At 39.0% G+C, this 16,654-nt stretch overlaps 1 protein-coding gene across 5 annotated transcripts in view; it reads right to left on the reverse strand.

The window, feature by feature from the left end:
- Positions 1-575: 575 nt before the first annotated feature.
- The window catches only part of XRCC2 (X-ray repair cross complementing 2), an 86,124-nt gene continuing 70,045 nt past the window's right edge, over positions 576-16,654 (reverse strand). For all 5 annotated transcript variants that reach the window (XM_082473829.1, XM_082473830.1, XM_082473832.1 and 2 more), the window contains 2 exons: positions 9,690-9,771; positions 576-1,585 (listed from right to left, as the gene is read on the reverse strand). In XM_082473829.1, coding sequence (XP_082329955.1) covers positions 864-1,585; positions 9,690-9,771 — 804 coding nt within the window. In that variant the 3' untranslated portion in view covers positions 576-863. The remainder of the gene's footprint in view (positions 1,586-9,689; positions 9,772-16,654) is intronic.

Here is a 16,654-nt window from a genome sequence, read left to right on the forward strand (position 1 = left end):
AAAATATATAAATCAAAGTTCTAAAATTTTCTTCCTCTTCCACAACACACTACCTTGTGTGCCCCTGGAGGTGCACGCTCCCCTTTCTGGTCATTACTGGGCCAAGGTACATAGAGCCTTGCCCAGCTCTCAGCTGGAAACATTTCAATTCATTTCAGAGTGTGTCTGAAGTATTCTAAATGGGTAAGAAAACGCAAGTAACATACAGTTACTATATAGTTTTAGCATTTATCTATCGCTTAACAAGAAAGATGAAAATTTCAATATTCACAGAACTCCTTGAATGGGTATCTTCTCTCCCTGTGTTTTAAAAATTATACAGAAACTCAACCATAATGCAGCTCCATCTTCGAATTCAGTAAAACAGATCAAAATGCTCTGACTTTCCATAGTCTTTGGTGTGAAAGGCAGATTGGGTAGGCTCCTTGTTTTCATCCTCTTTACAGAAATAACAGCTCTACAGAAACATTTTCCAAATTTACGGCTTCTTAAAGGAGTTACATATGAAAAATCAGAAATGCATTTCAACTTTCCTAAACAAGTATTTAACTGAATTCCAGAAATGTGACACAAAGTTAGAAAATTCCACTTTATTTGGACTGAAATGTATATCTTATTTATTTGGTTTTAAAACAACTTAATATAGCTTAATTGTTATTATCACTTTGAATAATCTTCAACAACCTAGGCAAGAAGAGTCTAAGGTTCTACTGCACTAGTTTAAGAAATCCATTCTGTATAGAAACACGGTTATGTTAAATTCCCTTAGAGTTTAAGAACTTTAGAATCAAATCATTTTAGCCTATTAAAGATGTTTTAAAACTTGCGTGATATCCTACAAAAAGACTATTTTACGTTACATATCAACAAAACTCAACACCACTTTCTCCAATAATAAAAAAATGTTTTTTTAAGTTGTTACTTTTTAAATGACGTGAAACTAAAGAAAACTGGTTGCTGGTTTTGGAATCATCTTGTTTGGAGAAGAATATTCTATGCTTTACCACTTGTTGCCACGCCTTACAGAGATAGGGTCTATAGTCTACATCCACATCACTCTGGCGATTAAAGGCACAAGAAGGCCCTTCTGCTGAGTTTGAGGTTTTCTGCATTATACTTTGTGTTGTTGCAAAAAGAGCCAATCGATACTCATTCACCAGCTTCTCTAAGAGTTGGGAACATTTCTTCAGAGTGGACTCCTGTAAGTTAACACTTTCTCCTCCATTGACACGGTCTATCCAATAAAAAGCTGACAGGCTATCCAAAATCAACAGGCAGAGAGAGGGGTGACTACAGAACATAGTTTCTAGTGAGTACAGTGTGAGAAGTAACTGGGTGCTGCTACTGCAGTACACCAGAAAAAACCTCCCAAGGCAGTGTTTTATGGCTTCTTCAGAGCTTTCGGAGAGTCTGTGCTCAAGAACGGTGACGAGCCGAAGTATATCGAAGTGGTAATCTGTGTCAATAAACAAGACTTCCCCTCCCAGTCCGCCTTCCGATTTCGGAAGTATACATCGTGCTGTTAAATGATAAAGCATTTCTGTTTTTCCTGTTCCTTCTGGACCATGAAATTCAAGAATTTCACCTGTGTAAAATTTAAAAATGTCCGTCAAAATGCAGCAGCACAATAATGATAGCCTACAAGATGAAAAGTGTGCAAAAATGTTTAAAAAGACATTTACTGAAATTTTTTCCTTTTGAAAGAAAATCTAAATCCATTTGCCAAAACGGATTTGTATAAGCAAATACAAATAAATAAGGAAATAAAAAGTAAATCACTAAATTTCACCTCTGAGAAAGGTGTTGGCTATTAATTAGCACAAAGAAAATTTGAAAAACAAAATGACATGGTTGAAATGGGCCTAAGGGAATCTCCTGGGGAGGGGTCCACATAACACTCCCACTTAAATTGGTGATATTATAGCACTAAGAATAAAGTGCCACAGATCTAGGGTCTTTTAAAAAGCTACTGACTACTGGTACACACCATTTCTGGTAGTTAATTATCCCATATCCAGTTTCTCAATTTTCCTTAAGTATAAAACCCCAATTTTCGGGAAAAGCAATGTGCCCAGCTTAAAAACGATTCTTCTCAGTCTTCCTTGCAAAGAGAGGCCAGCAGGTAGCACCGCTGTAGCCAATGAGACGCAGGTGGATGTCTGTTGGGGTTTCCAAGTTGTGCCGTCCTCACACAGGCGCCACTTCTGTCTGCTCCGCCGCTCCCTCCTCTGAGGTGACAGCGAGGATGACAGGTGTACACTGAGGAGGGCAGACCCTAAAGAGGGTGGGGCAGGAAGACAGGAGGCCCCCCGGACGTGGATGACAATATGGAACCTCGCACACCAGCCTGCCTCCATACGTGTGCGAGAAAAATAAGCCACTAGGCTGGACTTCCGCTACGTGCAAGTGAGACAGTCCCTAACCAGGGCTTCTCAAAATTGCTGGCATGGATGGAACAGTTCTCGATGGTGCAGTTTCACACATACAAGGCAGTAAGGACCCACAGCTTTCAGGCCCTAAGTGCCAACTGCATCCCTCAGGTGAAAACACCCCTGCACGTTTCCAAACTGCCTTCAGTTACCCTTTGCTATATGAATATCGCTTGATACTGTCTTGCTGAAATGACATCTGCACTGTGAATTATTTTCCTAGCATTATAAATCAAAGTCAACTACTCTAAACTTTGAAGACCCCAAATCTCTTTCTATATAGTTTCCAATAACTCTCTTTCATTGAGGACAGCACAGATAAAATAAAACACCTGGGAAAACTGTCCAGCCTCCAGAGCTTTTCAAAATCCACTCTAAACAGTGGCCTTCCAATTCTTGTTTGCTTGCCGTTTAATTTTTTTTTTTAAGATTTATTTATTATTTATTTATTTATTTTAGGTTGCATGGGGTCTTAGTTGTGGCATGTGGGCTCTTTGTTGTGGCACACAGGCTTTTCTCTAGTTCTGGTGTGTGGGTTTTCTCTTCTCTAGTTGTGGTGCACAGGCTCCAGGGCATGTGGGCTCTGTAGTTGTGGCACGTGGGCTTAGTTGCCCCGCGGCATGTGGGATCTTAGTTCCCCGACCAGGGATCAAACCCGTGTCCCCTGCATTGGAAGGTGGATTCTTTACCACTGGACCACCAGGGAAGTCCCTGTTTGCCACTTAATTTATGGCTGAACTACATAATTGGAAACACTATGTTAAAAATGCAGATTCTTAGGCCCTAAACAAACTACAAGTCCATCTGAGAATCCAGTTACTTTATTTCCTGTTATTACTAACAAACCATTGTCTGTTGGAACATTCACAAATAATGTGTAAGAAACCTAGCAATGTGTCACCATACCATATTTAAGGTAGTATAAAACTTCAGCCAATTTCCACTATAATCTTATATACAATTTGCAATTCAAAATTTTAATTAAAAAGACTCCCCCAAACCCCTGCCCCCAAGATTCCAGCCTCAAGGAGTAAAGCTATTTTCATATTAACAATTGTTCATGGATGCTCTTATTAAAAGTTAACACAGTGACTAAAACTATATTCAATCCAGATGTTCCAGTTACTTTCTCCTACTATATAACTGATGAGCTAAGTGGGAATTCTCCCCACCCCCAAATAAAAATCTTTTACCGCCCTATATTATAGAAAGAGAATAAGCTACATGCACTAGATGAAGAAACATTAACACTGAACCAATATTAATGATAGTGAAGGAAAGCTGAAAACACAGCTTAGCAAGATTAATCTGAAAGTGGTTTGGAGGACACAGAGGACCACGCAGAAACACAATGCGGAGACCGACAAGCAGACCACACACAAGCACCCTCTCTCCTTTGCCCAGGAAAGGCAGCCTAAGAGGCTGAGAAGCAGTAACCAACCTTTTTATAGCGCTTTCCAAATGAAAAGGGATGGCTGCATATCTCATTGGATCCTAGTAACAACACTCTGAGGTGGGAAGAGCAAACTTTATCATCTTCTGTCATCACATTTAACATGCTATATCATTTTTGATGATTTGCTTGACTGATTATATTTCTTGTTCACTGCTTTAAGGTGGGGACTTGAATACTCTATCCCCAGCACAAAGTACGGTATCTTTTGAATGCATTTCATCAGATTACTTTCTTTTTAAGAATTTCTTAGAAGAAATCTAAAGAATGAAAACGTAAGTTCTCATTTGGTGAAGAAAGTCAATTTTGGAACACGGCATTCTGAAAGGGAGCAGGTGTGGTAGGGAGTTACAGGTGGGGATGTGGCTTTCGTTAGCAGAGTCGGCAGGTGTGAAGGCCAGCTGCCCCTGGGCCCGAGTGTGCTGACACTTCATTTCTATCAAGTCTTCAGCCTCCTTCACTTAGAAGGTAAGGGTTAAACCTAAGGTAGTGATTTAAAAGTTCTCAGAGATAGGCTTGGAAGTGCTGTGTAAAAAAAAAATACATAAGCAGAGCAGAGATTTTTAATTCACATAATCATGTAAATATTCTAACAAGAATTTAGCTTTCAAAAAAAAGAATTTAGCTTTCAAAATGGTATGTTAAGATGTATCTCTAGGTGTCACAAATAAATATATCCTATAGCCACTAGGATTTAAGATTCACGACAGTAGTAAGAGGCTGGATATAGCAATCTAGGAATAAGTTACACAGAAATAGAGAACAGAAAACTCTTTGGGGGGTGGGAGTGAACCTAAAACTAAGATAGAGGGCCAAAACTCAATTCTTGGGATAGATCCACAGTTAGAGAAGTCAGCATAAAGACAGATAAAACAGAAATTTAATAGAAATAGTACTAAATAATACTAAATGCAGCAGAAAAGTTCTAAAACTTAAAAAATGACAGGGGAGAGGTAGGAAACAGATCACTGAACTGGTCCTGGATAGTAACCTTACAGCAGTAAATGTGTAGCCTGCAAAAGCACATTTAATGTAAACATTATTTTATGAACCAAACTTTAAAAACTGAGATACTCAGAAGATAGGCTGAGGGACTTCCCTGGTGGTCCAGTGGTTAAGATTCCGCCTTCCAATGCAGAGGATGCGGGTTCGATCCCTGGTCGGGGAACTAAGATCCCACATGCCACGGGGAAGCTAAGCCCACACCCTCTGGAGCCTGTGCGCTGTAACTACTGAGCCCGCGTGCCACTAGAGAGAAGCCTGCGTGCCAAAACAAAGAGCCTGCACGCTGCAATGGAAGCTCCCACGTACTGAAACTAAGACCCAACGCAGCCAAAAACGAATAAATAAATAAATATTTTTTAAAAAGTCTATTATTAAAAAAAAAAGAAGAAGACAATGTGCTGAAAAGGCACCACAGGGAGCAGTCACTGCCTCTAGAGTAAGAGCAAGGAGAGAAATCAGAGTGGAGGAAGGTAGGGACACATCAGGGACTAGAAAAGAACACAACGGTTTAGGCTCATTTAAAAAGTAAAAAATTCAGTAGCAGTTTCACGAGGCTGGAGAGTCAAATGAAGATAAATTAAGATAAATGTAACATATTCTGAGTAAAAGAGGAGGGACTCCACAGAGAGCTAGAAATACATGATATTGGTCAGAGGGTAACTGTGAGATATCTCTGGATATTTTCTGGAATTCTCAGAACAGGGGAAAAAATGACCAATATGCCAAGTATTTTCTTGGAGAGAGGGGTGGTGCTCGTGAACATTTTTCATCATAACTCAAAAGAGTAAGGCTTTCCTACATGGTTTAACAAGGCTTTCTGAATCCATGTGCTAACTAAGCACTAGCTGGTGTGGTGTAAATATGGACTCCTTAGAGCCTTGGTTCAGCACAAGTTAAACTGAGGCAAAGTTTAAGGCTGGCTAAGAGATTGTTAGGTAGATAGAAACCCTCCTGTCCTTTCCCAGAATAATAGCAAAGTGGGGGGAAAGGTCATTTATAACAACTGGGTAAGTAAAACCTGCAAACTTGGAAATTACACATGAATACTATCATTAACTTCTTGTACTAGAGTCCCTGCAAATATGTTTAATGATGAACTGAAATCAATTTCATTGATTTTTATAAACATTTACTATCTAATCATAAGATCAAAAATAATATTCAGGGACCTCCCTGGTGGCGCAGTGGTTAAGAATCCACCTGCCAAAGCAGGGGACACGGGTTCGATCCCTGGTCCCAGAAGACCCCACGTGCTGCAGAGCAACTAAGCCCGTGAGCCACAACTACTGAGCCTGCGCTCTACAGCCTGCGAGCCACAACTACTGAGCCCTCGTGCCGCAACTACTGAAGCCCACGCACTTAGAGCCTGTGCTCCGCAACAAGAGAAGCCACCGCAATAAGAAGCCCGTGCACTGCTACGAAGAGTAGATTCCACTCACCGCAATTAGAGAAAGCCCGCTCACAGCAATGAAGTCCCAATGCAGCCAAAAAAGTAATAATAATAATAATATTCAAACATTATGTTCTGTAGAGGAGACACAGTCCTTTTAACTGCATCTGAATCACTATCTCGTAAGTTTCTGCGAGCTGTTAAAAAAATCTCACCCTAGTCCAGGCAAAGTACTGCATATTACAACTGGTAGTTAAAGGAAACACCCCCCCCCCAAAAAAAAAACCAAAAAAATCACCTCTACAGTGTGACATTAGACAAATTAAACTAAATCAGAAAATCTGGATGGTTTGGCCTTGATAGTTACTCTCACAAATAGAATGCGTAAGGGGTTTGGGTAACAGATTGTCGGAGTGAGTTTATGAATCTAAAGAGCCTTCAAAATAAGTAAAAGAAAGAAAAGCCAAAAAATACATCATCTAGGTACCAACCTACTAATTGTATAACAAATATGTTGAATTTGCAGAGTATAATCATTATAGTACTGAAGTGGTAATGAGTCTGTATATGGTACTGAATAAGTACTATCCAAAAAAAGTATTAAAAATATGTTTTACAACAGCATTAGAGACCCCTGTAACACCTAAATCGCTTACTGCTTCAACTTGAGCTTCCCTATAACAGTTTTTGATAAACTGCTGTGGTTGATAAATAACTCTTATAATCCCAGTCTTTCTTATGTATGCTGTTGCTCCAATGAATATTCATCTAACCAGTTCTTTTTTTCCATCTAACCAGTTTTATAGCTCTAAGAGCTATCATAGTTTTAAGTAAACTTTTTTGTTAGTGACTGAACATAATGGTGTTTTTAAAGTTTCTATAAATGTAATATTCAAATGTATAAGCTGTGCTTCAAACCTATTTTTTTTTTGTTTTCATTTTATTTATTTTTGGCTGCACTGGGTCTTCATTGCGGTGCACAGGCTTCTCATTGCGGTGGCTTCTCTTTGTTGGGGAGCGCAGGCTCTAGGCGCGCGGGCTTCAGTAGTTGTGGCACACGGGCTCAGTAGTTGTGGCTGTCGGGCTCTAGAGCACAGGCTCAGTAGTTGCGGCACACGGGCTTAGTTGCTCCATGGCATGTGGGATCTTCCTAGACCAGGGCTGGAACCCGTGTCCCCTGCATTGGCAGGCGGATTCTCAACCACTGGGCCACCAAGGAAGTCCTCGAACCTATGTTTTAATGTCAGTTTCACAACGTTCAACTTAATAATATCCTTTCTGATAGAATAAAAACAGTTCAATCTTTTGTCTAACATGTTTGATCAAAATTTGTCATTTATTATTGATAGTTTAGAATTTTTTTTTAACTAACAGATATGCTCTATAGGAAATACTAAAAGGAGTCCTTCAGGCTGCATGAAAGGACAGCAGTAGACAGTAACAAATCCAAATGAGTTAATAAAGAACATAGGACTACATAGGTAAATATAAAAGACAGTATAAGTGTTTTATATTTTTAATTATTTTTTCATCTGATTTAAGAAACAACTGCATTAAGTAATTTTAATGATTTTAACTAAGCAAAATTTTAAGTGTGTTTAAGGGCATACCGTGTATAAATATGTAATTTAAAACAGCACAGAGGAAGGGGACAGGAATGGAGCTATACGGTAGCAAAGTTTTTTATAAAATATCGAAATTAAGATGCTATTTAATCCAAACCAGATTGTTATAAATTAAGATGGTAATTGTAATCCTCAGGGCAATCACGAGGTAAATAACTCAAAGAAAAAAAAAAGTAAAAATAATGACAAGGAATTAAAATGCTACACTAGAAAATATCTATTTAACGCAAAAGAAGACAGTAAAGGATGAATAGAGAAACAAAAAAGACGTAAGACACATATAAAACAGATAGCAAAATGGCAGTCAAAAACCCTATCTTAACTAATAATAGTAATAAATGGATTAAACTGTCCAAACAAAAGGCAGATTGACAAAATGGAATAAAAAAACATGATCCAACTACAGGTTGTTTACAATGGGCACACTTCACATCTCATGGCACAAGGTTGATAGTAACCAAACAGTAACCAAAAGAGAGCTGAAGTGTCTAGCCTATTATCAGACAAAATATACTTTAAGACAAAAATTGTTATTCGAGACAAAGAAGGACATTTTGTTTTTTTATTGTGGTAAAAGATGCTTAATACCATTAGCCATCAGCGAAATGTAAATCAACACCACAATGAGGTATCACTTCATACTCACTAGGAAGGCTATAATCAAAAAGACAGACAGTAACATGTTTGCAGGAAGTGGGGAAATTGGAACCACTATACACTTCACTGATAGTGGCAAGTAAAATGTGGCAATTCCCAAGCAGCTACTTTGGAAAACAGTCTGGCAATTTTGCCAAAGGTCAAACACAGAGTTACCATACAACCTAGCAGTCCCTTTCAGAGGTATTATCCAAGGAAACTGAAAACATTTCTCCACAGAAAAGCTCGTACACAAAATGATCATAGCAGCATTAGTCGTAGCAACCAAAAAGTAGAAACAACCCAAATGTCCACTCCAACTGATGAATGGGTACAATAGAATATTATTCAATAAAAAGGAATGAACTACTGATGCATGCTACAATATGATAAATCTTGAAAATATTAAGCAAAGTGGAAAAAGTCAGTGACAAAACACCACATACTGTATGATTCCAATTACATGAAATGTCCAGAAAAGGCAAATCTACAGAGGCAGAAAGTAGATTGGTGGTTGCCTAGAGCTAAGGGATGTGAAAGGAAATGGGGAGTGACTAGTAATAGGCAACGGTTTCTTTTTGGGGTGAAGAAAATGTTCTAGAATTGATTGTGCCGACAGATGCCTAAGTGTGCAAATTGTACACTTAAATGGGTGAACTGTATTTCTTTAAGGCTGTTATATTAACAAAGAAGAAAACCACCTAAGCACACTACCTTCTTTCTAGTTCTCCCTCGTGTAGAGGGGCCAGTAAAACAAGTGGGTATTATTCTCCCTATCGCAGAAATATTAACAAAGCTACCAACTACCGAAGGACTTTCCTGTGATTCTCAAATTTGTAAAGAATAAAAATAAATAACAAAACTCCCATTAAATATTGTGCTGGGATAAAAGAGGTTTTCATACTGAAGACTTAACTGCAAATAAACCAAACCTCATCTCATCTGACACAGATAATGAAGGCTTAAAAGTGTCTCATCAAAAAAAAAAAAAAAAGTCTCATCATCACCTTTCTCAGTTTTTAATTTCACAGTTTAACCTATATAGGCTGTTGCTAGAAGTGTGTGTATGTATATGAATATATGTGGGGAAAAACTTGTTTTATAAAACTTAATTTATGACACTGTATTTTGGCTTGAGATTGTGTTTTTACCATGCACAGGTGAATCTTCATCAGCAAACAGATGTGGTTCTATTTCTTTCAAGGAACTTCTACCTTCCAGTCGGGCAAGGAGCTTGCGAAAGGGAAAAAAAAGAGAAGGAAAACTCATTGTTTAAAAATATAAAATCCTAGAAATCGACATTTATTCAATTTTCCAAAAGTCTGTAAGAGACTTTTCATCATTTTGAGGATCTGAAGGAAATTATGAAATAGAAAATATAGTTTAGGAGAAAAGTTGTATTCATTTATTCAGAAAACACTTTATTTTTTGTTAACGTACCAAATACTGTTGGTATAAAATGAGTCCCTGCCCTCAAAGAAGCTGATAGGGTCTTTGGGACACAGGACCAAACTGCTAACTGCAAAGTTATTTACCTTCCTTCCTCATTATAATTACCTTTCTCACTCTGCCCACCACACTTGTTATCAGGTATCAGCTTTTAATCTGTCTGCCCATTAATCGCCAGCTCCTTATCTAGGGGAGCGGAGGGGACAATGGAGAAAGGTGGAGAAAAACTTCCCTGAGAAGCTCCCACGTGAATTCGTGAATTCGTGAACAGGGCGCAAGCAGGCATAGCTGGCAGATGGGACAACATCAGCCAAGGTGCAAAGGTTATAACAGCACAGTGTGTGGGTAAACTCTAAGCAGATTTGAATTGCTAGGGCTTGTGGCACAAAACTGGCAGGAGATAATGAAGTCCTAAAAGAACCGAAGTCAGATCACAAAGGGTCTTGGATGTCACCTTTAGGAGTTTGCTCTTTGGCTTGTAGATAAGAGCAAGGGGTTTTAAGAAGCAATCTAGAACAGTTAAGAGTAGACAGCTAGGTCTTTGGGCCTGAGGTTTCTCATCAGTAAAGTGAGCAAAACAAACAGTATTTCCCTCAAAAGACTGTTGAGGATTCAATGTGTTCCAAGAGTGCCTGGCACAGAGTAAGCATAAGCTATTATTATCTGCATTTCAAACAGATCATCTTGGTGGCTACGAGGGGATGGATTTGAGAGCAAAGCCAGATGTGGAGAAAAGGCTCGAGTCCGTCACATTAACGTGGAGAAGTGCCTGTACCAAGACAGAAGGAGCTAGAACTACAGGCAGCAAAATTCCAAGACAGACTGAAATATCAATGTGGGAAATAAAATCAAAGTTGATTCTCAAGGTTCTAAGGAAACAGTACAGATTTGACAACCCTTCTAAACAACAAAAACGCGTACCACAAACGAAGAAAAGCAGTCATCCTTTGTGGGGTTTTTTTTTTTTTTTTAAAACAGAAGCAAAAGTTTTGGAAAGATTTCCTGCAGTGATGAAAAGGTTCTATACATTAATTTGGCAAATATTTATTGAATGTCTATTATGTACAAAGCACTATGGCAGGTAAAATGGAGACTACAGAAATGAAGATAATTAAGCTACCCTCAAAGAACCTGCAGTTAGGTCCTCTAGGAGATGAGATTTTATCACAAAACAAGCTAAAGACTGCTAACTACACTCAAGAGTGCTTTGAGTTAGAGCAGAGCTTCTGAGAGTGTACCTGTGGTCAATTATGTTCATAAATATTAAGACATTATTTGTCTTTCTCACTATGCTGACACTTGCACTGATGGTGCAGCAGCAAAGGTAGGTAAAACTGCTGGCACCCAGCACAATCAAGGCAGTGGCATCAAACCATATTAGTACACATGGTATTCTTCACCACTCGCAGAAAAACAAACAAGCAAGCAAAACTATTTTTGCATAAGAATGTTTTTGATGTGGCAGTAAAAACTATTGATTCTATATTAAATCATAACCTTTGAGTACTGTTGAAAATATTCCCTGTGATGACGTGGGAAACATATTAGTAGGAAAGAATTTAACCTTGACCAAAGAGAGGTCTGGCCTTTGTCCTTGGCTCCTGGGAGATAATCTCTAAGTCTCTTGGAAAATCCTGCTGATAAAAGTGTCTTTGTTTACCTGGGGGCCCTGAGCCACACCAGGTAGTCTCACAACGTGAGCGAAGGTGAGGGCTTTGGGTCGGCTCAACCTCTGCATCAGTGGCTGGACACAGAGGCCAGCTGGTTGGGGGCTGACAATGTCTACATGACAAAGCCCCATGAGCACTCTGGACACCAAAGTTCAGGGGCGCTTCCTTGGTTGGCATACTGTCCCCCACTGCTGCTGGGGAAAGCTAGCACTGCCATATTCCACTAGGACAGGACAATTGGAAGCTCCATATTTGGAATTCTGGATTTTGTCCCATTATATCTCTTCCCTGGGCTGATTTTAATCTGTATCCTTTTGCTGTAGTAAACTATAACCATGACTAAGCTTTCAGCGTATTCTGTAAGTCCTTCCAGCAAATCACTGAACCTGAAGGTGGTCTTGGGGACCCCCAAACATGCAACTAATGTCAGAATGAGTGAGGTCATGAGGACCTGGAACTCTGTAGTTGGTGTCTGAAGTGAAGGCAGTCTTGGGGACTCACCCCAACTTCACACACAGATAAAGAAAGCACTTTTGCTCCAAACTGAAATACAATGGTTTTTTCTCTAGGAAAAGCACTTGTGTGATTACCTGAGCTGGATACTTTTTCATAGAACACCCTTTTATTTGAAAGAATGACTGATAGACAAATTAGGATTACACAGACTTTGTTATCTGGCAGACATTTTACTGAAAACAAAGAAAGTCAGCTGGTCACTTTAAGGAAACTAACTGACAGTATTTGTTGCCAATGATAAAATTTGAATTTTGGAAAACTTTTATCCACTCCTGTGAGCTTGACAGCATCCCAATACTTAAAGCATTGGTGAAATCACTAAGTATTTTAAATTTCTCCATTTCACTGACACATATAACCCACATAAACAACAACCCTTCTGGTTATGGATGTTCACTGGGAACTACTGTGGTGATCATTCTGTACTACATACAAATATTGAACCATTATGCTGTAATTCAGCCCTAAGGCCAAGAAGTATGAGAACCACTGGGTTAGAAGGTTGAGGGTCCAAAAGAAGAAGACAGAGAAACTTGCGTGGGCAAGATGGAACACATGAAATGACTATAAAATGTTTTAAAAAGCATGTATACAAATGACCAACATCCTCATCAGAAAGATTAACGTGAGAAGTTACTCCAACCGTTTACCCTTACTGTCATTGCTCAAGATATTTTAGAATCCTCCTCTGGAGAATTCCTTGTAAGACAGAATTCAGAAAAGGATTAGAATTTTATTGACATGACTCTTAGATAAAAATGGTATTACTCCTCTTATCAAACTGGCTGACTTTGCCGATTTGCATCTGACTTTCCACTATTACTAAAAAGTCAAATTCATTTTCAAAGGATGAAAACTACCTATCAATGAGAAATTTCAAAACAGTGTTTTACAATGCCAAAAGCAGAGTATACCGAATACAGAGGAAGTGAAAGTACCTCCCAGAACCTGGAAATAGATTAACTCTGACAAAAATAGATAATATTAACAATTTATAGAAGTCACTTGATGGGATGAGATATCTTCCAAACCTAAGCAGAAAATACCCTAAAAATTTGACATTAACCTGACCATTATATAAACTAAAATGAACGATGTTGTCCAGATTTGAGGAATAAGCTGAAAGAAGCAAGGTATAATCAATCTAGAGTTTCAGAAGGGCAAAGAGTAAATTAAGCCAGGGTAAAGGGAACCAAAGTAAGTTCTGTTTGACATGATAGTTTAATCCTTTTAGGGAAGACTAACACATCAGGCAAACAAAGCTTGGTGATGGTAGCTATTAAGATAATTCAACTATTTCTCTTGATTCTCTAAGCAACCTTTCTGAGCCCAAATTTCCTAACTGGGAAAGAATACACAGTGGACACAACAATTTTACTCTATTTGGCAGTTTCACTAATATTGTAAATTAATAGATTTGGCATTTGGTTTGTAAATCAGTATCTGCCAGGTTTTATTATCATAACAATAGCTATCTAATAATAGCTACTATTTGTACTTGCTGTGGTACATAATTTATATACATTATCTCTTTTAATTATCACATTAACTCTATTTGTTATCATTCTATTTTTCAGATGAGAAAACTAGTAGATGCCAGAGTTGGGATTTAACTGAGATCTCTGGCTCCCCAAGCCTGGAATTCTTCCCCTGTGCTACAGAGCCTCAGAATCAGTATCACTGAGTCTGAAAAAATCTGAGTACAGGGATGACAGTTTTTGGACCTACTCAGCTGAATATCAAACCAATCTGAAGTCCTGTCTAGGCAATTATCTGGTCTCTCTCAACCATCTCTCTTAGCACTCCCTCTAACACCACAAGGAGCCCCAAATGTTTTCAACAGCAACATCAATACTGGAGCTAGTATACAGTCTGCAAAAGGGGTAATACTCAATTATACAGATATTCATTGGTAAAAATTTCAAGCAAGTCAAGTGTATTCCAGGAACTGAGTAAGGTGCATAGATACAACACCTTACTTACATAGATACAACAGACACAGTTCCTATCCTCAAAGAATTTAATGAGGGAGAGTCAAAGGTTTAAAAAGTACAACAAAGTATTGTAGGTGCTATAATATCAATAGAAATAACATGGGGCTCTGTGAAGGCATAAAAAAGAGACAGTCGATTCTAATCTGTGTGAGAGGCAACTTTAACTCTGAAAGAGAGATTTAGCATGTAGTTCTTTCAGGCACATACAAAATATTCATTGATAGAGCAATGTCCTTTCCCTATTCTCTCAATTAAATGCTCTAAGGCCTAGACTACTGAATGAATGAAAATTCTACACATTCCTCAGGGCCAGCTCCTTCCACGAAGCTATTCCTATACTTAGGAACACATTACCTACCAGTCTCCCTAATCTGGATCTAAGAGCTTGAAAGGAACTGGCTCACCACCAATTCCAAAATGCTTTACATTTGGCAGAAACTTAGTAGCTGCCTATTAAGTTGAAGGTAAACAGGTCACAGGTAGGTAGAATTAGGGGAGGATGGAGAATAAAAAGAACCTCCAACTACATAGATTTTCACATGTTTGGACATCTATGCAAACTTCGACTAAACAAAAGTCCTTGAGTGTTCTTACAGCTATCATCAAAGTTCTTAACACTCACTAACAAAAGTCTGTTTTATGGACAATCACATACCTTCAATGCCTGTTAAGTAGAATACATATCATACAGATGTTTTAAAACATCATTTGGTTATGGAAAAGCTTACACTAGAGCAGGAAGGAGAGCTTAAAGATCAAGTTAACCAGAAATGAATGACATTAAGGCAAACGTGTATGTAACTGTCATTTGGATAAAGGCTCATTTCCCCTGACCTTCTGTGATTAAATCTGTTTGCAGATGGACCCCAGCAGCAAGCTTTCAAACCAGTTAAGTATAAAAGTCTACCTAAAGGGGCTTCCTTGGTGGCGCAGTGGTTAAGAATCCGCCTGCCAATGCAGGGGATACGGGTTCGAGCTCTGGTCTGGGAAAATCCCACATGCCGCGGAGCAACTAAGCCTGTGCGCCACAACTACTGAGCCTGCGCTCTAGAGCCCACGAGCCACAACTTCTGAGCCCACGTGCCACAACTACTGAAGCCCATGCGCCTAGAGCCGGTGCTCTGCAACAAGAGAAGCCACCGCAATGAGAAGCCTGCGCACCGCAACGAAGAGTAGCCCCCGTTCGCTGCAACTAGAGAAAGCCCGTGCGCAGCAACAAAGACCCAGTGCAGCCAAAAATAAATAAATAAAATAAATAAATTTATTAAAAAAAAAAAAAGTCTACCTAAAGAAGCAAACACTCTAAACCAAATATTCCCACCCCCGCCCTATAACAAGCCTGGATTTCCACTACAAACTGAATACAATTCTTAGTAGTTTTATTACATAGATACAGAGGAAATTCACTCCAGGCAAATATGTGTTAACTATAACATACATAAAGTAAGAGAGGAGTTGGAATGTGTAAGATGGCAAGGGAAAGCAGCAGCTATGTTAACATGTATGTGATCAATGCAAAATTTGGCCCTTACCATGGTAGTCCCTTAAATTCACGGACTAATTTCACTTGTGAAATTAGGCTCCTCTGCCACTTAGAAAATTCAATTGCCCTTCAGGGCAGAGTACTAGGCCTGGCTCTTAATAAAGCTTTCGTCTAAATTATATGGAAAAGACAATTGTTACTCGAATACTAAATCATAAAAATTCCATTGTTTCTAAGTATAGTCCCCAAAGAGCTGCTGCCTTTATAACTAATATTTTTAAAAAAGCAATCATCCTATAAGAAGGAAAAATAGATATATAAAAAGTCAAGCAAAAATTACTATACGTACCTAAGAAGCATTCATTTCTAGCGAATTTATAAGGACTAAATTTTAAATTTATGACAGCCCACAAGTTAGTAATTTCATTAAGTGTATAGTTAAGATTTCACTAGGAAGTTATATCAGACTATGCTTCAAAATGTCATTTAGACAGAAAAATCAACTATATGCAAGATCCCAGAAAGAGACAATAAAGCACAGAATCAAAACTGCAGAAGCTTAACACTGGAGGGACACTTACCCCTCCCCCACCTCCCTTGTATGTGAGGAACTCTACTGGAGAAACACCTCTGGTGTATGCTCCCATCCTCCTGTTCTCTCTTCCCCAGGGAAGAAGAGGTTTTTCTAATGGGTTATTTTGAGAGCAGGAACTAGACACACATTGATTGGCCCCATCCTGGGTCCTGACAGCTTGCCTGCAGGAAGTGCATATTCTGCTGTTTCTAGCGTAGGAGGAGGAGTGCTTAGAAATGAGCATTTGGCAACATGAAGTTCGATGGTAACCCTGACAAGAGCACTTTTGGTGGAATATGGAGACAGAAGCCAGATTACAGTGGGCTAAAGAGTGAATGAGAGAAAAGCAGACTCAGGCCAGAGTACAAGGGAGGAGGGCTCTACAGGAGGAGGAAAGGAATGGGGCTGGTAGGGGCTGGTGTGTAGGGAG

Source organism: Balaenoptera physalus (genome assembly GCF_965194825.1).
Source record: "Balaenoptera physalus genome assembly, chromosome: 8".
Taxonomy (NCBI): domain Eukaryota; kingdom Metazoa; phylum Chordata; class Mammalia; order Artiodactyla; family Balaenopteridae; genus Balaenoptera; species Balaenoptera physalus.